This window comes from Pseudopodoces humilis, chromosome 9 (assembly GCF_049639895.1).
Source record: "Pseudopodoces humilis isolate 2021_Gansu_Grassland_sample_001 chromosome 9, ASM4963989v1, whole genome shotgun sequence".
In the NCBI taxonomy this organism is placed as follows: domain Eukaryota; kingdom Metazoa; phylum Chordata; class Aves; order Passeriformes; family Paridae; genus Pseudopodoces; species Pseudopodoces humilis.
Genome location: NC_142208.1, coordinates 35,472,533 through 35,495,067, shown reverse-complemented (window position 1 = coordinate 35,495,067; position 22,535 = coordinate 35,472,533). Strand labels below are relative to the sequence as shown.

General features: G+C 54.6%; 1 protein-coding gene across 1 annotated transcript in view; it reads left to right on the top strand.

The window, feature by feature from the left end:
- The first annotated feature begins 519 nt into the window (after positions 1-519).
- Positions 520-22,535, top strand: part of TCERG1L (transcription elongation regulator 1 like) — a 46,404-nt gene continuing 24,388 nt past the window's right edge. Inside the window, exons 1-4 of the mRNA XM_005528849.3 lie at positions 520-804; positions 2,226-2,369; positions 3,294-3,474; positions 12,825-12,980. Coding sequence (XP_005528906.2) covers positions 520-804; positions 2,226-2,369; positions 3,294-3,474; positions 12,825-12,980 — 766 coding nt within the window. The remainder of the gene's footprint in view (positions 805-2,225; positions 2,370-3,293; positions 3,475-12,824; positions 12,981-22,535) is intronic.

The window sequence follows — 22,535 nt, the reverse complement described above, 5'->3', positions numbered from 1 at the left end:
GGCCTGGGGAAGGGGGAGATTGGGGGGCTCGGGAAGGTTTGGGGGGCTGAGGCTTTCTGGGGATAGCGAGGAGGTTGGGGGCCCCTGTGGATCGGGGGTGTTGGGGGCTCTGGGGGATTTCAGTGGTGCGGGGGGCTCACGGCACTCGGGGGCGCCGGCTCAGCCCGGCCGGCTCTGCCATCCCCCCGCGGGCGGGGGCTGCCTCCCGCACCTGCGGCCCCGGGGTGACGCCGAAAATCCCACCCGATGATCCGAAAATCTCCCGCACCGGACCGGGGGCTGCACCGGGGGCTGCACCGGCTCCCCCTCCCTCCCTCTGTCCGTCCGTCCCTCCCGCATCCCTCCCGCATCCCTCCCGCATCCCTCCCGCATCCCTCCCCCTCCCCGGGGCGGCCCCGCCGCGCCCCCGCCCCGCTCTCCCCGCGCCGGGCGGAGCCTGCCCGGGGTGCGGCGGGCTCGGAGTTGCGCCGGGCGGCGGAGGCGAGCGGAGCTGGGCGCTCCCGGCCCGGGCCATGCAGGATGCCCCCGGCCGCCGCCCCGCGCCCGCCGCCGCTGCTGTGGCCGCCGCCCGCCGAGCCCCCCGCTCCGCCCTGGGCCTGGGTGCTGCCCGCGGCCGCGGGGCTGCTCCGGGTGGGCGCTGCCTCCGCCGGGGCTCCCCCTCATCCTCCTCCTCCTCCTCCTCCTCCGCCGCTGCTGCTGCCGCCCCCCGCGCTGGTGCGGCCCGGGCCGGGCTGGGCCGGCCCCGCCGAGCCCCCGCTGCTGCCGCTGCTGCCCGCGGCCGCCGAGCCGCTCCTGCACGGCCAGGTAAGGGCGGAGCCGCCGCGGGGACACAACTTTGCCGGAGCCGCTGCCCGGTGCCAGCCCCGGCAGCGAGACCCCCGCCCGCGGGATGGGGGCGGCGGAGGGACAGCCCCCGCGGGGCGGCGGGGGCTCCCCGGGCTCTGCATCCTCCTTTTCCGAGCTCTGCATCCCCCCTTCCCGGGTTCTACATCTGCCTTCCCTGGGCCCTGCACCACCCCCTTCCCAAGCTCTGCATCTCCTCTTCCCCAGGATCTGCGTCCCCCTTCCTGGGTTTTACATCTCCCTCCCTCGGGGGGCTGCATCTCTCCCTTTCCCAAGCTCTCCATCCCCCCTTCCCCGGGCTCTCCATCCCCCCTTCCCCGGGCTCTCCATCCCCCCTTCCCCGGGCTCTCCATCCCCCCTTCCCCGGGCTCTCCATCTCCCCTTCCCGATGCTCTGCGCCCCTCGGGCTCGGTTCCCGGTCGCGGCCCCGCGCGTGTGGGAGCGCGGCGCTTCCAGCAGCTCTGGATTTCTCCGGGAGGAGAGGAGGAGAGGGGCTTCCAGAGGGTCTGGGGGTCCCTTCGGGGGGGCTGGGCTCCCCCTCCGGCTACGGGATGAGCTTTCCGCAGATGCAGCCGCAACGGGAGCGATGCTCCAGGCGCGCTCCGGCAGCCGGGGCAGCATCGCCGCTGAGCGTTCTGTGAATATTTATAAAGACGAAAGTTTTGAGCCGTGTCACTGGAACCAGCGTGTCGCGCCAGTGCTTTCCCCGATGAATATTTCAATTATTAATTGCTGCCGCGGGGCTGCTCGCAGTCGCGGCGCCTCCAGCCGGGCGCTCGCCCCTCAGCGCCGAGGGCTCGGAGCCCTGCGCGCAGTTTTGCCTCGGCTTTACGTTTTTTTGGTAGACAGAAGTAAAAATAAACGCGAGCTGTGAGCGCTGTGGCGCCCGCTCGGTTCCGTGTGATGATTTCCAGCCTTTTCGAGCTCGAGCGTCTCTTGCGGTTCGGGAGAAAACAGTCGGTGCTGCTCTAATGAAACGGGAACATCAATTATTCCCCAGCGGGAGACCTTCTCGACGAACCTGCAGAGGTGGTTTTGCTGTGGGAACCCACTCGCCAGGCGAATTTACGTGGAGAAAAAATCCGTTTCTGCCGCTTCGTTTGGTTGTGCAGCCGCATTTGAAGGCAGCTCCCGCTGCTGCGCTCAAGGCTCGCTGCGAGCGAGAAGCGCTCGCCGGGGCTGCTCCCGGCTCTGAGGCTCCCCGAGCTTTGCCGTGCCCGAGGAAACACAAACCCTCGTCGGGCTGGAGGGTTCCTGCCATGTCCCGTGCTCATCTCTCACGTAATTAGGAAATTATAGAAAGTATCGGTAAAATCCTTTCCTTAACTCCTCTTCTTGTGTTTGTTTGTTTGTTTGTTTTGGGTTTTTTTCTCCCCCCGAAGTGGATATTTGGAGCTCATTCGCCGGTGGTAGGATTCTCCCCTTCTTCCAGCGTGGAGTTGGTGCCGGTGCTGCCGCCCGTGTTCGCAGCCACGGTGCCGCCGCACGGGAAGGGCTGGATGGACAAAAGGCTGCCCAGCTGCAAAGTGAGTGCCAGCCTGCCTGAAGGGGTTGGAGGCTGGAGGACGTGGAGAACATAAAGCTGAAGAGTGTTGTGGGTTTCGGGGTGTGGGAGGTCGGTGTTTGTCAGGAAAACCCTGCGGAGGAAGGGGCAGGTGACGGAGGAGCGGTTACAGCTTCACTGTTCCCAAGTTTTAATAGGAATAAAATGTCTTTAATATTTATTACTTTGAGTAGAACTGATTTTCCTACGAGATGTGATTATGTGGGTTCTCCCTCTCCCCCTTCTCCCTGGTTTTCCCACTGTTTGTCCCAAAGGAGTGCCACAGTGCAGTGCTGGCAGAGCGGTGTCACCGTGGCTGGTGCCAGGGTGGCCCTCGGGGTCCCCATCCCACCTCTGTTCCCCACATCTGGCCCTTTGCCAGCTGAGTGCTCAACACCTGCCTTTGTTCTGCTGTCCCTCTGTCCCTCAGCTGCTTTTGTGCCCCTGTCCCCCTGTTTTGTGCTGCTGTCCCCCTGTCCCTCACTGTGTCCGGCCGCTGTCCTCCTGTCCTTGTTTTGTCCCCCTGTCTGTCCCTGTTTTGTCCCCCTGTCTGTCCCTGTTGTGTCCCCCTGTCTGTCCCTGTCTGTCCCCCTGTCTGTCCCTGTCCATCCCCGTGTCCGTCCCGGCGGTGGCCGCGGTGCCCTGGGGTGACAGGAGTGGCTGTGTCAGCGCTGCCCTCAGGGGTCCCTTGTCCCCTGTGCTGCCACAGCAGCTCTGAGTCGTGTCACAGCCAATTCATTTCAAGTGGTCACTTCACTTCAGGCTCAGCGCGGAGGGAGCAGAAACCCTCCTGCTTCGGGAAGTTTGTCCCCAGCTCAAATACTGAGCTAAAGATGCTTCGTTCTCACCTGTGTTTCTGAATTCTGGATTTCAGACTGTAACATTCTTCTTTCTTTCTGTTGGACAGATCTACCTGAACAATGCCTTTGCCCTGGATTCGGCCTGGATGCAGCCTGAGGAGTCCAGGCTGTTCCAGGGGGCTGAGAAGCCTCTGCTGCTGAGCAATCAAGTGGCCATGGCTGTGGCCAGGCCAGCTGCTGCCTCCAGACCGCTGCCCACGCTCGTCCTGGCCCCTCAGCTCATCCCAGGTCAGGAAATAAGTTCATCAATAATTAAGCACTTGCCTGTTTCTTGGTGGTTTTCCTTTAATGCATCCCCCAGAGAGGCAAAGCTGCTCTCTGAAGCGAGGGTTGGCTTCCATTCAGCTGCAAATCTCTGCTTGAGCAGAACCTTGGTGGCCAAGTGCAGCTCAGTGTCTCTGAGAGGAGGAGAAGGCCGTGTGTGGTTGCAGCAGATGGTGCCAGGCTGTTCTGTAGCTGCTTGGTGACCTCTGCAAGGAAGGACCGACCTCTCCCCACCCACTGGGTTTGTTTTCCAAACGAGAAATCGCTGACATTGATTCTGTGATTCACTGATTCCATCCATTCCACACTGAATGATTCCATGGCGCTGCCCGTGTAGGATTCTGCTGGCTGCTCATTTCCAGAGTTTGGTGGGGTGTGTGCAGACAGCCAGCAGCAGAGAGGAGCAGTGGATCCATCATCTCACGAAGGCTCAGTCATTTGTGAAATAAATTCCGTTAATCTGCATAACTCAACAGAAGAACTAAAAGCTATAAATATAAATATTAACTGTGTAAATATTCTGTGATGCTTTAGGTAACTAAGATTTATACCTGGAAAAGAACATTTATCCTCGGACAAGAGCAGTCTGTGCTTTCCAGTAAGGCTGAATCTCTGTTTTGTCGCTGCAGGAGTAAATTAAAAGAGCAACTCTATCCAGAACATTGAGGAGAAAAGTGCCACTGATACTTCAGCCCCTAAATACACCCTTAAACTGGGAATGAGAATTCCTGGTTTGCTGCCAGCTGTTCCTGCCTTCCTCAGAGCGAAGGTGCTGTCCCCAGGGTGGGAGCAGAGCTGCCCTGTCCGTGGGCTGTCCCCAGGAGCAGTTGGAGCTGCAGAGCTGTGCAGCCCAGCACGCTGTGTTTGCCACCAGCGCTGAGGTTTGGCTGCTGCAGGAGATGCTGGCTCCTGTGCCAGCCTGATCCATCAGCAGGGAATGCCCTGGCACACGCTGGCTCTCCTGGGGCTGTGTTTGGGGCTGTGGCTCTGCCGTCCTCTCCTCCTGCCAGCGCTGCCCGGGCTCAGCTGGAGGAGTCACTGCTGTGGGGAAGCCCTGGGATTAATTCATTTCTGTTTGTTAGAGGATTTATTGGTATTTATTACACATAAAAGCAGCTGTGTGCCAGGGGAATGGCAGGATGGGTGTGCTGCAGGAGGGGTCTGGGCAGGGGAGCCACAGCCCCTGCTGTTTCTGCACCTTTAAAAGACTTCAATATTTTAAAATATTTCAGTATTTTATACGTGCACAAGTGTATTTTATCACATGCAGAATGGCAGAGACAAGGCAAGAGCGTTCCTGGGAGCAGCTGAGGGGCAGTGCCAGGCAGAGCAGGGACACTGCCAGCCTGGTGCCACCTCTGTGGGCTGCAGGGAGCCGGGAGGGGAAGGGTTTTCCTCCCCCTGGACAGTGCACGTGTCCATGGCTGCTTGCTCAGGAGCCCTGCAGCTGGACCCTGCTCCTCCTCCAGCAGCAGCTTCAGTGCTGGCTCCAGCTGAGCTCCCTCGGGGTGGGAGAAGTGCAGGGAGGAGCTCAAATCCCCCCAGGCACCTCTGGAAATGATGGGATCACAGAATCCCGGCCTGGTTTGGGCTGGGATGTGCCTCAAATCCCCCCCATCCCACCCCAGCCATGGCAGGGACACCTTCCCCTGTCCCAGCTGCTCCAGCCCCAATGTCCAGCCTGGCCTTGGGCACTGCCAGGGATCCAGGGGCTGCTCTGGGCACCTGTGCCAGGGCCAGTCAAGAATTCCTTCCCATCCTTCTTGAGATGTTGCTGTGGTTGGTGCCGGTCCATCACGTCCCAGGCTGCTTCTCCAGGTGTTCTGAAGGATTTCCTATGGAATATCTGCACTTAATGTGAAGAGTAATAAAAATCCTGGGAGCAAATTGCTCAGTTAAGTGGGATAAAGGGGAAGTTAATCAGGTTTCTGCGCGGGATTCATTTCGGGAGCTGCTCCAACGGCAGCTCTGCCTTCCCCAGTTATCAGTAATGATATAATTGTTTTCTCAATGGAGCTGCAGCGTTCCTCAGATAAAGGAGTGAGCATGGAGCCTGGCGAAGGGTAATGTGCATAATTTAACAGCTGCAGCTCCAGCTACTCCGAGGTGTTATTTGCTGTGAGGAGCAGCAGTTATTATTCTCTCACCGAGTGCAAACCATGGATTGATGTGCTCTGTGCCGTGTGTTTGGAAGGAGCAGGGTGGCCTCTGCCCCCAGCAGTGACTCCTGGCTCATTCAGCATTTTGGGGAGGAGGGCAGCGTTTGGATGTTTCTGCAAAGAGAGCTCTGGCAGTTGTGGAGAGGAAATCAGCTGGAATTTCTGGAGAGGGAATCAATCAGCTGGCATTTCTGGAGAGGGAATCAATCAGCTGGCATTTCTGGAGAGGAAATCAGCTGGAATTTCTGGAGAGGAAATCAGCTGGAATTTCTGGAGAGGAAATCAGCTGGAATTTCTGGAGAGGGAATCAATCAGCTGGCATTTCTGGAGAGGAAATCAGCTGGAATTTCTGGAGAGGAAATCAGCTGGAATTTCTGGAGAGGAAATCAGCTGGCATTTCTGGAGAGGAAATCAGCTGGAATTTCTGGAGAGAAAATCATCTGGAATTTCTGGAGAGGAAATCAGCTGGCATTTCTGGAGAGGAAATCAGCTGGAATTTCTGGAGAGGGAATCAATCAGCTGGCATTTCTGGAGAGGAAATCAGCTGGCATTTCTGGAGAGGGAATCAATCAGCTGGCATTTCTGGAGAGGAAATCAGCTGGCATTTCTGGAGAGGGAATCAATCAGCTGGAATTTCTGGAGAGGGAATCAGCTGGCATTTCTGGAGAGGAAATCAGCTGGAATTTCTGGAGAGGGAATCAATCAGCTGGCATTTCTGGAGAGGAAATCAGCTGGAATTTCTGGAGAGGAGGGTTGCTGCTGCCGTGCCCTGGGCTGCCTGGCAGGAGCCCTGTGCCAGCTGGGTGCTCTGCACACCCCTGGGAGCTCAGAGCCTGCTGGACGGGCCCTGCTGGCACCCCTGGGGTGGAAGCTGAGCCCTTGGCTCAGGACACTGCTGGTGTCATTTGGAGCTGTGGAGGGGTGGTCTGGCACTCGTGGATCCCAGGAGCATCACCAGCAGCGCTGCCTGGCCAAGGGGGTGTTGTTATGCCTCTGTTAGGGAAGGTTTTCATGGAATTCTGCAGTGCTCGGGGTTGGAACGGACCCTAAAGCTCACCTGGTTCTGTGTGGCTCCTGCTTAGGGACACAAGGGTGTGGTGTGGGACATCCCAAGGAGAGATGGACAAAAAACATTTTGGTTTTTCTCATTCACGTCTTTTCTTTCTCCTAATGCCAAATGAACCCTCCTAGTGTAGTGTCACTGCTGGACACCACGTATCAGTGTGAGTTCACAGCACTCACCACGAGTTCTTAGGAAAAGGGGTTTTTATTCTTTGAACTTGTCAGCTTTTATAGGGTCCTGCACTACAGGGTTAACAGGATTGGGTAAGGGAACGTCACCTCTTGTCCCATTGGTGGCACAAGAGAAAAACACACTACAGTTACACAGAACTGTTTTGAGAAAGCAAGATGATTTATAAATGTTCTCTTTGAGTGTGAGATTTCCCAAGAAACTTTCCCTTGGGAAGAGATCTGCTCCTGACAGCCTGCAATTCCCTCAGGCTCACAGAAAATCAGGTGCACAGTGTAGGGTTAATGTCCTGACCCTTGACAGAACGGAGACAGTGCCATTGGCACCCCCACACACGGAGGGTAACTCTGCCAGGTAATTCCAGTTTACAGGTTAGGAGTCAAATAGGGCTGCTCTCTGTTAAGTTTGGGTTCTATTTTCTCATTAAATACTCGACCCAGGGCCTCTGACCCTCTGTATTTCCTAAGCACGTGTTTGAAGCACATCTCCATTTACAAGCACTCCGGTTTTGGCCTCCCAAATTGGATTATCTTGTACTGGAGTTGTGTGCTGGGGCTCCCTGTTTGGGGCCAGAGAATGGCACAGCAGGACCCCACTGGTGTCCCTGAAAAGCCATCAAACCTCTCTTTGTTCCTGGAGCATTCAAGCACTGCCAAGCCCAGTCTGGGAACGCTTGCCTTTAACCACAGCCTTAACAAAGTTTTTGTTTTGCTCATTGAGCTTATGGTTTTTTGGTGCTTTTCCTGTTACCTCCCCAAATCAAGAGAAACTCTGAGTGAAGTTTGTTTTCCCACTTAAATTACAGAAATTAACCCAGGAGCAGTCTCCTCATGGGTGAGGCTGGTGGTCCTGCCCTTTCCAGAGCATCGTCCTGAGAGCTCCTGCTGAACACATCCAGCTCTCCCGGCGCTCCCAGGGCAGGGGGTGTCTGTGAGGAGCCAGGGATTTGGATTTATTGCACACGAGCAGGAAAATGTTCCTGGCAATCACAGCCAGGGGTTCCAGTGGCAGTGCCAGCAGCTGTTTTCCCCCTTGGAAAGCAGGGATACCAGGAAAGCAGGGACATCCCTGTGTTTGTTTCCTTTTCCAGGGCTGTTGGTGTGCTTGCTTCCCTTTGCAGGGATGGATATCCCTGTATTTCCTTTTACACTGAGATATCCCTGTGTTTCCCTTTGAGGGATGGATATCCCTGTGTTTGCTGGGATGGATATCCCTGTGTTTGCTGGGATGGATATCCCTGTGTTTGCTGGGATGGATATCCCTGTGTTTGCTGGGATGGATATCCCTGTGTTTCCCTTTGAGGGATGGATATCCCTGTGTTTGCTGGGATGGATATCCCTGTGTTTCCCTTTGAGGGATGGATATCCCTGTGTTTGCTGGGATGGATATCCCTGTGTTTCCCTTTGAGGGATGGATATCCCTGTGTTTCCCTTTGAAGGATGGATATCCCTGTGTTTCCCTCTGCAGGGATGGATATCCCTGTGTTTCCCTTTAAGGGATGGATATCCCTGTGTTTCCCTCTGCAGGGGTTTTGGGGTATTTAGGGTTTTTTCGGAACTCCAAACACAGGCAAAGGCTCAGGTTGAGAAAGGAGACTTTCATTCCCCACAATGTGAAAGTTCTGCACAAATCCAAATTTACTCACTGACATCTCCACACGCCCTCCTGGCTCATCCACGTTATCCCATCACCTCCTCCTGCAGAATTCTTTCAGCTGATGCTGTCCCTGTGCCTGCTGTGCCCTCGAGGGTCTCTGGTGCCCTTTGGGGAGGTGCCCCTGCCCAGCTTTGGGCCAGGTTCAGCTCGGGCTGGCAGAAGCCCAGGAGGAGGTGCCACGTCCCCTCAGGCCAGTGCCCAGCAGGCTGTAAAGCAGGAAACCTTGAGCAGCAGCTGTCTGGCACAGCTGGGAACATCTGTCTGCATTCAGAAGGGGGTTGAGGGTCACAATGGCACCGTCAGGCTCCATCTGCAGCTGAGGTCAAAGGAAGGGACAGCAAATTCTGCTTGAAGTCCTGGAGCTTAAAGATGCAGAGGATCCTACTTAAAAATAGTGAAAATCCTGCCTAAGGACTCTGAGCTTAAAGACAGAGTGAATCTGACTTAAAAATACTGAAAATTCTACTTAAAGGCATCAGAGCTTAAAGATGCAGAGATTCCTTCTTAAAAATAGAGAAAATTCTGCTTAAAGCCATCAGCTGGGCTGGGGGGGCTGAGGGGCTGTGAGGGGCTGAGGGCAAGCACAGAGCTCCTTCCAAGAGAATTTGGGAGCTCCTGTTACAGCAGGACTGCTGCTGGGTGATGAGGATGGTTTTTGGAACAGGAACACTGGCAGTGCCCAGGGAGGGTTGCAGTGCCCATCCCTGGAGGTGTCCCAGGAATTGCTGGAGGTGGCACTCAGGGCTCTGGGCTGGGGCAGGGTGGGGATGGGGCAGGGCTGGGAGGAATTTTCCAGCCCCAGGGATCCTGGGATTCAGGGAAGTTTTCACCTCACTGCCAGGGTGTGCCATGACCTGCCAAAACCAGATCTGGGGAAAGCACCATGGCCAGGAGAAACCCCTCATTTCCCCTCTCACTGGAATGCCGGTGATGGCATTTCACTCCTCTTTCCATGGCATTTGACTGTTGAAATTCCCGGTAACTCTAAAACCCTTCCGAGGCCTTTTTGGAAACACTTAGAGCAGACCTGGTTGGTTTGTGAGGAGATGGGAGCCCCCAGCTCTCTGGGCCGGGTTCCAGGGTGGGTGAGCAGTGGGTGATGCTGGGCTGGGGCAGAGCAGCTCCCGCTGCCCGCGCTCTCTCCAGCACCCAAAGCACAGCCTGGCCCTTCCTCCACCGAGTTATTCAGCAGGAGAGAACTCCGTCAAAGGAGGGGAAACCACCCAAACTCCTCTTTCAACTGAGTGATGAAACTTTGATAAGGGGCCTGATGAAAGTTTAATAAGGAAGGCAGCTCCAGGAGCGCTGCTCAGCGCGGGCTCGGCTGGCCCCGGCTCGCATTATTTTCCTGTTCTCCTGCCCTCTTTGGGGAAATCACATCCTCCTCTCCAGAAGAAAGGATTCAAACGAGAAGTAAACAACCTTTCCGCTCATGTGCCCTGCAGGAAGGCACAGGAAAGCCGTGACTGCAGACAGCATTAGCTTTCACAGGAGCTGCAGGAGATGTTTTGTGGGTTTTTCCCAGCAGCAGACAGCTGGAATCGGGAATGAGCACAGGCTCTGGGAGCGCAGGTGTTTCACCTCGCTGAAGGATTGTTCCACTTCCCACGTGAATGAACAATGAGCTTGTATTTAACCCTTGGATTGGCTGGACACTGAAGGCTTTTTATTTTGTTTTTTGATTTCCACTGTCGGTCTGGCAGAAAAATCTGTTTTCATTTATCCATTGCTGAATGATCAAAACTTCAATATTTGTGGGTTTTTCTTGGCCTGTGTGCCGGTTGCTTAGTGCATCTGCAGGTGTTCCTTGGCACAGAGGAGTAACGACTGTAGAAATAATTGACATTTTTTGGTGACACTGAAAATATTAAACTTCTGTTTTGTTAATTCAGGGTTTATCTTGTTGGGAAATAATTGTTTGTAAAGGGCTGCGACAAAGCTGGGGGTGTTCACATGGAGAAGGCTCCAGGGAGAGCTCAGAGCCTGGAGGGGCTCCAGGAGAGCTGGAGAGGGACTGGGGACAAGGGATGGAGGGACAGGACACAGGGAATGGCTCCCAGTGCCAGAGGGCAGGGCTGGATGGGATTTGGGGCAGGAATTGTTCCTGGCAGGGTGGGCAGGCCCTGGCACAGGTGCCCAGAGCAGCTGGGGCTGCCCCTGGATCCCTGGCAGTGCCCAAGGCCAGGCTGGACATTGGTGCTGGAGCAGCTGGGACAGGGGAAGGTGTCCCTGCCATGGCTGGGGTGGGAATGGATGATTTTCCCTCCCAACCCAAAGCATTCCCTGATCCTGTGACCTTATCCCAGGTCCCTGCTGTGCTCTCCTACCTGCATCCCCCAGCCCAGCCGCCCTTCCCAAAGAGCCATTCCCTGTTCTCCTTGCTGGGATGCACAGGGAAGGAGAAGCCTGGGAGTGAGGAGTGGGATCAGATGGGATTTGTGGAGCCACAGCTGGCTCCTGCTGCCTGCAGGATTTGCACCGGGCTGAGAGCTTTGCAGGATGCCAAAATAAGCTGATGATTGCTTAATTTTTGAATCCCGAGCTCGGCATGGAGGGAGGAACAGCTGCTGCTTGTCAGATCTGCTTTGCTCCTCAAGAGTTATACGACTCCTGCTCTTGTTTATTTAACATAATCAGTCACAATTGAGCTCTGAAGGTCTTCCCTGCCGCTGCCAGGCTGGGGAGTGAATGGTGCAGGGGCTAAAGGGTGTTTGAGCTTGGACTGGGGACATTCCTGGGTTCCCTTGGCAGTGCCCAGGGAGGGTTGCAGTGCCCATCCCTGGAGGTGTCCCAGGAATTGCTGGAGGTGGCACTCAGGGCTCTGGGCTGGGGCAGGGCTGGGAGTCCCTGGGCTGGGAGGGATTTTCCAGCCCCAGGGATTCCATAAAGTGTCCTGTTGAGTTTTTGGGATGAGGGAGATAAGGTGCAGAGCTTGTCAAACTCAGGGATTTGTGTGCAGGACACAGGAGAGCAGCCAGGCAGGTGAGGGAGCAGTGGGTGCCTAATATAGCAAGGAATAAATTCAGATTTGACATCAGACTGTTACACTTAGGAAAGCTGAGAATAATTGTGTTCCGTGTGTTCAAATATTTGACTTTTTTATTAAGTTTTTTCATTTAAATTCAATAACTCTGCGCAGTTTGTGTGTGAGTCACTGCTGCCTTGTGCCTCTGGGTGATGGTGATGTGTTCACATCTGTGGGGTTTAATGGCTAAAAATGCTCCAGCCACAGGCTGGGGATTTGCAATCACCACTAGCAAAGGGGCTCTGGGAGTCCTGCAGGAATGTCTCAGTCACAGAACAGCTGGGCTGGAGGGGACCTCTGGAGATCATCCAGTTCAGGCTCCTGCCCAGGCAGTGTCACCTGCAGCAGGCGACACGGGAACGTGTCCAGGAGGGTTTGGAATGGCTCTGGAGAGGGAGACCCCAGCCCCTCCCTGGGCAGCTGTTCCTGGCTCTGGCCCCTCCATGCAAAGAAGTTTTCTCATGTTGGGCTGGAACTTGCTGTGCTTTAGCTTCTGGCCACTGCTCCTTGTCCTGTCTCTGGCACCGCTGAGCAGAGTCTGGCACCGTCCTCTGACAGCCCTTGGGGAGATTTGTATGGATTGATGGGATCCCCTCTCAGCCTTCCCTTCTCCAGACTGAGCAGGCCCAGCTCCCGCAGTCTCTCCTCATCTCAGAGATGCTCCAGTCCCAAAATGACCTCTGTGGCCTCTGCTGGACCCTCTCCAGCAGCTCCTTGACATTCTTCCTTTGTCTCTGCTCCCAGGAACAGGGACAGGAGGAGAGGGAACGGGCTCAGGCTGGGCCAGGGCAGCTCAGGGGGGACAGCAGCAGGAATTTCCCCATGGAAAGGGAGCTCAGGCCTTGGCAGTGCCCAGGGAGGGTTGCAGTGCCCATCCCTGGAGGTGTCCCAGGAATTGCTGGAGGTGGCACTCAGGGCTCTGGGCTGGGGACACGGTGGGGTTGATCAAGATTCAGACTTGATGACCCTGCAGGTCTTTTCCCATGGAAGTGATTCTGTGGCTCAGCGATTCCTGAGCTCTGGAGACCAGAGCTGGGCACAATAAACAGATTTACTCCATGTAACACCTGCTCAGGCTCTGGAGTCTCTCTCGCAGGGCCAGGTGGGGCGTGCTGCATCTTGTTCCACCCTGTGCCAAAACTCAGGGTGCTGAGCACCCACCTTCCCCAGTCCCACTGCTCTCCCCTCCAGCTCACACCCATTTTCTCTCTCTGTCCCACAGGTGGTTGCCAGAACAGCCTTAAAGCCGTGGGTGGCACTCAGAGCCTGGCGCTGCTGGCCCTGGAGCCCGAGGCCCCCGCGGGGCCGAGCCTGCAGCCCTGCCAGCTCCTCACCCTCTCCCCCATCAAAGTCCCACTCCTGGCCTCGCCCTTCCCAGGTAAGGTCCTGCTGTGGCCCCAGGAGCAGCTCTGGGCAGCACAGGGCTTGTGTGTGGCTGCTGGTGAACGCTGGGGTCAATTTGGGTTAAATTCCCTGTTTCTGGAGCAGTTGGAGGCGTTCTCTGGGACTGTGCCAGGAGTGAACCCAGAGCTCTGCGAGCCCTCGGCCCTGGGACGCTCAGGGACAGCTGAGCTGGTTCCTCCCTCATCTCAGGGGGTTCTGTGGGGAAGGTGGGACAGCAGCCCTGGAGTCCTGAGCACATTCCCTGGAATTCCCTGGAGCTCAGAGCTGGGGCAGCACAGCCTGCACCTTCTCCCCGAGGGGGCCCGAGGTGTGCTCACTGCTGGAAACATCGCTCTTTTCTGGCTGTTGGCTGAGAACTGGCTGCAGGTGAAGCTGAGGAGGCACCGGGGCATCCCTGCCCGGCTGGGAGCTTCAGGGCAGCGTTTGTACCTGGGCTTGGCGTGCTTGGGGCTATTTTCAGAAGTTATCTGCCAATTAAGTTAAAAATGTAAATGAGGGTGCGTTTTTCCATCCTTTTGGTAATTGAAGTGTAGCACAGCAAGGCACAGGGAGATTGGATTCTGCAGAAGGTGCAGTTCTGGTTTGGCGTTCGTGGGAGAGCTTTAATGAGAAATGGATCCCAGGGATTCTGGTTCCTGGAGAAGCCCAGTGCTGTGAGCTGTGGGACCAGGGCTGGGATGAGAAAATGGACCCAGAGCAGGGAAGTGCAGGAAAAGGAGGCTCAGGGGGAATTTCTGGCTCTGCACAAGTCCCTGGCAGGAGGGGACAGCCGGGGGGATTTGGGATCTGCTCCCAGGAACAGGGACAGGAGGAGAGGGAACGGGCTCAGGCTGGGCCAGGGCAGCTCAGGGGGGACAGCAGCAGGAATTTCCCCATGGAAAGGGAGCTCAGGCCTTGGCAGTGCCCAGGGAGGGTTGCAGTGCCCATCCCTGGAGGTGTCCCAGGAATTGCTGGAGGTGGCACTCAGGGCTCTGGGCTGGGGACACGGTGGGGATGGGGCAGGGCTGGCACTGCCTGGATGGGAGGGATTTTCCAGCCCCAGGGATTCTGTGGAATGACTGAAAATGTTTTGTACTTAGTCCAAAAAGGGCTGGTGCTGAACTTAGAGCAGAAAGCAGGATTAAAGCTGCTGTGGGGCAGGGAGCTGGTGCTGCTTCCCGTGGAATATCCTGTTTGACTCCTGGGAAACATTTTGCCTGTTCAGGGGTATTTTAGTGGAGGAACCAAAGGAGGGAAAAAATCCATGTTTGCCTGAAAAGCAGGATTGCATTTGAGACGTGTTCTCAGTGGAGTGTGGGGAGGAGCTGGGCATGGCTGGGTCAGTCCAGGAGTCTCTGCCCCTCCAGAACTTCCTGGGCTCTGTGGCAACAACTGTGCCAGGCCAGCATTGTCCCCGATGGTGATGGGCCATCAAACAGCACACTCTGAGCCCTCAGCAGTCCTTTTCATCCCCTCAGCCATCCCCCATGGCAGACCCACACCGGGGCATTCTCTCCTGCCCAGGGGAAAGCGCTTTTTGGGAAAGCAAGCTTGGGAATGTGTGATGTGTGAGCAGTGAGACTCAGCTCCCTGTTTTTCTCTGTCATCCCCATCTCTGGGGGGAAGGCTGGGGCCTTTGCAGAGCTGCCAAAAACCTGTTTTTTATGATCCATTTTACTGTGCTGGAGGGGGAGAGGATGAAAGGGGTTGGGGCTGGATTTTGTCACCAGCAGCCCAAGGCACAGCTGCCCTGGCGGGGTGGGAAGGAGGTGTCCCCTCGGGACAGGGACCCCTCTGTGGTGTCCTTGGCCTGGGTGGGTCCAGACCTGGCAAAAAGGGCTGAGAGCTCTGGAGGGGCTGAGGGAGGGAGTGAAAACTGGGGAAAAGCAGGTGCAGAAACCTTCAATCCAGCGTGGCTGCATCCCACCCCCACTGCCTGGGATAGTGCTGTGGCCAGGTGGGGTGGGACGAGGGATGGTGTAACCTGCAGGATGCTCCATTGGGGTGGGAGATTGGGAAGGAATTCCTCCCTCTCAGGGTGGGGAGGCTGTGTTTTTCCTGATCCTCCAGTCACCTAAAAAGTCACCTTGGGGTTAATGACCTGCCCACGTTCCCCTGGTCTGGAGCTTATGAAAGGCACGCAGTAGCAATGAACTTAAAAACCCCCAAATTAAATTATTTCCAGCTTCAGTCTCGGTGTTTATTGGTGCCTGGAAGGCTGACCATTGTGTGTGATTACCCCAGTTAATTGATTGTCCCCTGTTAATTGATTCCATCAGAGATCAGTGGCCTATTCCTTCCTTGTGTAGTCCTGTGTCTCCAACCACAGGGATTTGCTCCATCAATAGTCTTAGGAGTGAATATTTATTTTTTCAGACCTTTGACTATGGTTAGTTTTGCAGTCTTACAGGGAATTCCTGGCAGCCTAATTAGTACCTTTGGGAAGAGCAGGGTGGTAACACAAGGTGGGAGGTGTGGGCAGGGCACAGGGCAGGTGAGCATCCAGGCTCTGCTGCTTTTCCATCCTCACAGAGGAAATTCCTGGCAGTTCCCTTGAAGGGAAGCACCAGGAGTTATGGGGAACTGAGAGTGTGCACAGTGCAGCTGTCATTTTTTAAACTTCATTTTTAAAACTGATTTTTCCATTTTGTGAAGGAAAATGAGAAGCAAAGGCAGGAGAGAGCACAGGACATTGAGGGAATGGAAGGGCAGGATCCCTGCAGGAGGATCCCAGCTGGATCCCTGGGAGTGGGGCTGAGCAGCCAGGCCTGGGAGGCTGCTGTGCCCTGGCTCTGCTCTCAGTGCTGCTCTTGGGGATTATTTTGTCACTGTGCTGAGCTTAGAAAAACTTGTAATGATGAAATAAACGTACGGGAGAGAAGCTGCATAAAAGCCCTGGGTTTAATAGCAACATAAAACTGTGTTTTATATGGAATAAAAGATTGAAGCTTGAGGAACCTGTCCATGGAATGATGTGTGGCTGGAAAGGCTCCAGCTCAGGCTCTGAGCAGTGAGAGGAGCCTTGCCCCACATTTCTGTGCTCTCTGCTCCAGTGAGGTGAAGAGAGAAGGTTCCAGCAAGGCAATTTCAGCCCCATTTTGGGTTACTATTGCTTTTATTTCCTTTCCTCGTTTTGCATCCACTGGTGGTGCTGCTCGTGCATCTCCCAGGCAAATGTTCCCTTAAATATTTCATGGCAGCCACGCTGTGAGTGTGGATTTTGTGCCAGGTTTAACATAAAGACTAAACAGGAGCTTGTGGAGATGCAGCTCCTCACTGAGCTGCATCTTCCCGTGCTCTGCTTGGGGAGGAACCTGCATTTCCCAGCACTGCCATGCCAAGGCTCTGAAATCTGTCCCAAGGAAACCCTAAATGCATTAAACTTTGCAAACACCAGCACTTACCTGCAGTAATTAAGGAATGGGGTGTCTGCTAATCTCACATACCCCTCTGCAGCTACTGCAGAAAGAAGTGGGCATTTATTTTCCTCACATGCAGGTTTTTAATGTTGGGAGTGAAGAAGGTAAGAGATGAGTTTGTGGTTATGGACTCTGTAAATTAGCAGCCAGCACAAATATTAAAAAAGGCACCATCTGCCATAATATCCATTTGCCACCTGTTCCCTGGCTCTCAGCATTATTTAAGAGTTTAAATGTGGTGGTTTAGGCTGCCACAGAACAGCTGGGAAGTGACTGAGCCTTTTTCCTCTCAGCACCTCAGTGCTATGTGTCAAGCCCAGCTCTCGGTGCCAGGTTTGTGTCCGAGCTCTGTCCGGTGTCCGTCCCTCCTTGGCAGGGGCTGCTGATTGAGCCAGGCTTCAGAGCACAGTCACTGATGGTTTGGGGTGGGCTGGGGAGGAAACAGCTCCTCCTGACAGCAGAGGGACACAGACTGTCCCAGAGTGAGCACAGACTGTCCCAGAGTGGGCACAGACTGTCCCAGAGTGGCACAAACTGTCCCAGAGTGGGCACAGACTGTCCCAGAGTGGGCACAGACTGTCCCAGAGTGAGCACAGACTGTCCCAGAGTGGGCACAGACTGTCCCAGAGTGGCACAAACTGTCCCAGAGTGGGCACAGACTGTCCCAGAGTGAGCACAGACTGTCCCAGAGTGGGCACAGACTGTCCCAGAGTGAGCACAGACTGTCCAGAGTGGGCACAGACTGTCCAGAGTGGGCACAGACTGTCCAGAGTGGGCACAGACTGTCCAGAGTGGGCACAGACTGTCCCAGAGTGAGCACAGACTGTCCCAGAGTGGGCACAGACTGTCCCAGAGTGAGCACAGACTGTCCAGAGTGAGCACAGACTGTCCCAGAGTGGGCACAGACTGTCCCAGAGTGAGCACAGACTGTCCCAGAGTGGGCACAGACTGTCCCAGAGTGGGCACAGACTGTCCAGAGTGGGCACAGACTGTCCCAGAGTGGGCACAGACTGTCCCAGAGTGAGCACAGACTGTCCAGAGTGGGCACAGACTGTCCCAGAGTGAGCACAGACTGTCCCAGAGTGAGCACAGACTGTCCAGAGTGAGCACAGACTGTCCCAGAGTGGGCACAGACTGTCCAGAGTGGGCACAGACTGTCCCAGAGTGGGCACAGACTGTCCCAGAGTGAGCACAGACTGTCCCAGAGTGAGCACAGACTGTCCCAGAGTGGGCACAGACTGTCCCAGAGTGAGCACAGAACTGGGGAAGGGTCCTGTGCTGGGGGTGGGTAATGGGGCTCTGGAGTTACTCCCATTGAACCCTTGAGCTCAGCCTAAGGTCCTCAGGGAATCCCAGAACCCCAGGATGGGTTGGAGGGACCCCAAATCCCCCCCATCCCACCCCAGCCATGGCAGGGACACCTTCCCCTGTCCCAGCTGCTCCAGCCCCAGTGTCCAGCCTGCCCTTGGTGTTCCAGCATTTTCCCAGAGGTTTCCCAGCTGCTTACTGGGAGAGCTGGGCTGAGACATTTGTTCAACCTCTGTGCAAACTCCAAACTCTGTTTCCTTCTCTTAATGAGATTAATTAACAGCTGCAGGCCAGTGAGTGAAAGCTTGGGAAGCTCTGGGTGCTGGGGTGGCTCCTGCAGGCTCTGCCAGGCTGGGTCTCCCTGCTGGGCTCACTCCCATCCTTTAGGGATCCACCCCTGGGAATTCTTGTGCAGTTCTCACTTCAGATTAGTCCAGCCCTTCTCTGCACAGAGTTCCAAGGTCTGGGGCGAGCAGAAATGATCGTTTTGGGGAGGAATGTGATATTCCTGTCCCGAGGAGGCTTTGCCTGGCTGGGTGTGCCTCGAGTCTGGATGACACAGGCTCCCTGGGAATGCTGAGGAGCTCTAAGGAGCCCCTTGTAAATGATGTGCCCAGCTCTAATGCTGGGTAACGAAGCAAGGAAATGAATGTTTATAGTTATTAAAGTGATAACTTCCTACCCCTGCTAACATTCAGCACAGAATCACCCTCTGGTTCCCTGTGTGTGTTGGCACACGAGAGGGAAGGTGAGCTCACACAGGGGCTCAGATAATGCCCAGAACCCACGGGAATGGCACCAATTCCCTCCTCCCTGCACAGGGAATTCCCTCACACAGGGAATCCCTGCTGGGAGCTGGAACTGCCCCCCTGAGACCCTGTAAGAAACGGGGTGATGGCTCTCAGAGCAGGGAAATTCAGCTTTTTTGGAGGAGGAGGGGCAGGGTGAGGTCAGGCACAGCTCTGAGATCTTGCAGAGTTTTGCACCACCCGTGCTGAAAGCCAAGGCAGCCCTGGGGGGTTTATTGGTGCCAATACTGGAGGGACCAGAGTGGATTTATGGATTTTGTGATGTACAAACAGGCCATCCCAAGGCTGTGGGGTGTCTGGGGAGCAGGGACAGGACCTGAGGACATCAGGACAGGGTCACAGGCCAGGCTCCCACGGTGAGCAGGAGAGGCTCTCGGTGCCAGCATGCAACAGCAAGGTATTGACAAAAGGACAAATATCAATGCTCCAGTGGCAGCTCCAGAAGACAAACAGCCCAAATCCTCTCAGTCGTGCCCAGCTCTTGGTAAATGTCATGGAAGCCAGGGTTAATTTACTGTATCTGTAAGTGCTTGTTAAAGCCCTGAGCGGGGTTTGGCTGCTGAGCAGTGTTTAAATCAGCTCTCACCCTCAGGAGCAGCAGCTCCCCCGTCCTGTCCCTGCCAGGTGCCTTTCCCTGGCCAGGTGTGCAGGTGCTGCCCCTCCCAGGGGTCACACCACACAGGACTTTGGCATTTCCCTGTGTCCCTGGGCTGCACTGGACACGTTGGGCTCTTCTCCTTTCTGCTGCACACTCACGTTAATTGAGATTTGTGTAGCTTGAAAAGTCCTCACCAAACTGGATGTATTTCTTCTAAATGGAGCACAAGTCTTAGAAGGAAAAACCAAATTGAGTGACACAAAGGAACAAGGCTTGGAAGGATGATGGGATCATTCCTCGCTTGTCCCTCTCCAGAAGATGAACGAGTGAGAATTCCTGTGGGAATTCCGTGAGTTTTACATCAGAGCTGAGGGAACACCTTGTTTCAGTGGCTGCTGCTGTGTCCTTAAATGTATTTATAATTAACCCATTAGGAGCTGTGCAATGTGGCCGAGGCTTAGTGGGATGTGCTGGGATGCAAAATAATTCTCAGTGGATGTTCAGCTGCTGTGTGCTGCTCCAGCACTGGGGGACCTGGAGAGGGGAACAAGGGAGCAAATCCTGCTGAGGTCCCTGTAAAAGATGGGAGTGATGTTGCTTTGTGTGCTTTTGTCTTGCTTATTAGTGAGGGAAAAAAGCATTTTTTAAAGATTATTTTCTATGTGTTCAGCCAGGTTCATTATTCAGCTGTTGGTGCTGTCAAATGAAGCCACAGAGGGGATTTCAACTGATAAATTCCCAATGTTTGGCCTGAATCTGGGATGTGGGGTAAACTCAGTGCAAAACTGAAGCTGATGGAGGAAGAAATTCCACAATCTCAGTGAATTAATCTCCACTTTTAGGATTTGCATCTGCAGGGTCCTGTAGCTGCTGGTGGAATTCTCAGCACGGTGTGTGAGGCACAGGGACAACTCAGCGTTCCCTGGAGTAAAGGGAACCCTGGAAGGATGAGGGGACTGAGAGCTGAGCAGACCCTGTGCCACAAAACATCCTTTGAATCATTCAAAAATACCTGGAAACTCAAATTAGTATAGAAATACCTGATTGGTTTATTATAAATATAATATAAAATACCTGGGGTTTATTATGGAGGAATAGAAATTCCAGGGCACCATGGCATGATGTGGGGGAATCTGCAAGGCTGAGAGCTCAGGGTTTATGTTATTATTACTATTATTATTATTATTATTATCATTATCATTATCATTACTATTATTATTATTATTTACTATTACTATTACTATTATTATTACTATTATTATTACTATTACTATTACTATTATTATTATCATCATTATTATCATTATCATTATTATTACTACTACTACTATTGCTACTTACTATTACTATTATTATTACTATTACTATTTACTATTACTATTATTATTAATATTATTATTCTCCCCCTGTTCTTCAGTCAGGCCCCACTAAAGTGCAAAGAAATGTAACGAGGTAAAATGAATCTTCCTGCTTGGCCAGAATATAAATAAGGGGAATTAATTACATTTCCCCATTTTAAGTGTGCCATAGGAGCTTCCCCAGAGTACCAAATGGAATTTCATGGATTTCACTGCACTTGCAGCTCTGTGGGCACCTGCAGGACGTGGTGATGGTGAAAAGGGGGAAAGGAGGAGGATTTGGGGGTGGTGGTGGCTGTTCTGGATCCCTGGGGGTGCCCAAGGCCAGCTTGGAGCAGCCGGGGATTTCTGGGATAGTGGGAGGTGTCCCTGCCCTGGAATGGGATGGGCTTCAAGGTCCTCCCAACACAAACCAGGCTGGGATTCTGTCATTCCCAGAAAACCCCTCCTGCCAGCCCCTGCTCCACACTGAGCTCCCTCTGGGATGTCCAAACCCAGGCACCTTAAACCTGGCTCAGAAACCTCCATAAAAATGGAGCCCAGGATTCACATTCCTGGTTTCTGGCTGGCTGGGTTCAAAATTCCAAACCCAATTTCTGACTCAAATCCTCCCAGAAATGAGTGTTTGAAGATTCCTCCCAGAAATGAGTGTTTGAAGATTCCTCCCAGAAATGAGTGTTTGAAGATCTCACTCCGAAACACAAAGCACTGGTTGGTGCAGGAATAATTTCTGTGCTAGGACGGGGAGCGAGGGGAGGTTCTGAGGGTTTGGTGCAATAATTCATAATTCAGTGTGTTCCCTCAGAACTTCCTCCCCTCCAGTGAGGAGATGGACATTTGCTGCTGGAGTTTGCGTGGGGCAGGAAAAGAATCCTGCAAGTTTGGGAAATGGGACTGGAGGGAGCAGTGAGAAGGGCTGTGGGAGGTGAAGGGTGTGGGGTGATCATCCTCATCCTCACCATCATCCCCTTTTCTCCCTCGGGTGGTCCCACCTCCCCTCCCTGGGCTCAGGAAAGCTCTGCTGGAGCCTCCCAGTCCCTGCCAAACGTGCCCAGCACAAATCCCTGCCCTGGCTGGGGGCACCTCCAGCCTTATTTTCCAATCTGCTGTGATGGCCCCATGAATAATTCAAGAGGAGACTTTTATCAGCTTCCCTGCTCAGGAGGTCCCCGGGGCAGGGAGGTCACCCGGGTCAGGAGCTGCTGCTCTCAGAACCTGGCCACAATTCCAGCTGGAGCTTGATTTCCCCTGCTTTGGAGGCTGCAGAGAGGTGTCGATGCAGCAGGAGCCAGGGGCTGGGGGATCTGGGGGATCTCAGGGGGGTTTTACACACCCAGGCTGGAAAAGTCTGTGCCCTGCTTGGCATTTACTGGAGAGGGAATGGGATTTATCATTTAACCCCCTGCCTGGGATAAGGGGAACTGGGAGGGATCCTCTCAGTGGGGTGCCAGAAAAATTCAGATTGTTGAGGCTTTAATGCCACTATTAATAATGATTTATACTGTCCCTGCCCCAGGGAACACCTGCAGCTGTGCCAGGGGTTGGGATGGATTTTAGGGGAAGGTTCGTGGCCAGAGGTGCTGGCACTGCCCAGGATCCCCAGGGAACGGGCACCGAGGCTCCCGGAGCTCCAGGAGTTTGGAGAACACTCCCAGGGATGCCCAGGGAGGGTTTTGGGGTGTCTGGGCAGGTGCTGGCACTGTCCAGGATCCCCAGGGAACGGGCACTGCCAGAGCTCCAGGAGTTTGGAGAACACTCCCAGGGATGCCTGGGGGGATTTTGGGGTGTCTGGGCAGGGCCAGGGGCTGGAATGGACGATCCTGAGGGTCCCAGGTGAGGATATTGCACGATCCCACAGCAATTAAAACGAAGCCCAGAGCAGGATCAGAGTTTTAGGCAGCAGGATAAACAATCCTGGGGATGTTTTCCCTTGGCTTGGCTCCAGCTGCTGCTCGTGGGGGTGGTGAATGCAGAGGCTGGTGGGGTTCCATGGGCTCTGTGAGCCCCACAGCCCAGATCACTCCCCTGGCTCCAGGGAAGGCTCTCCCTGTCCCTGCA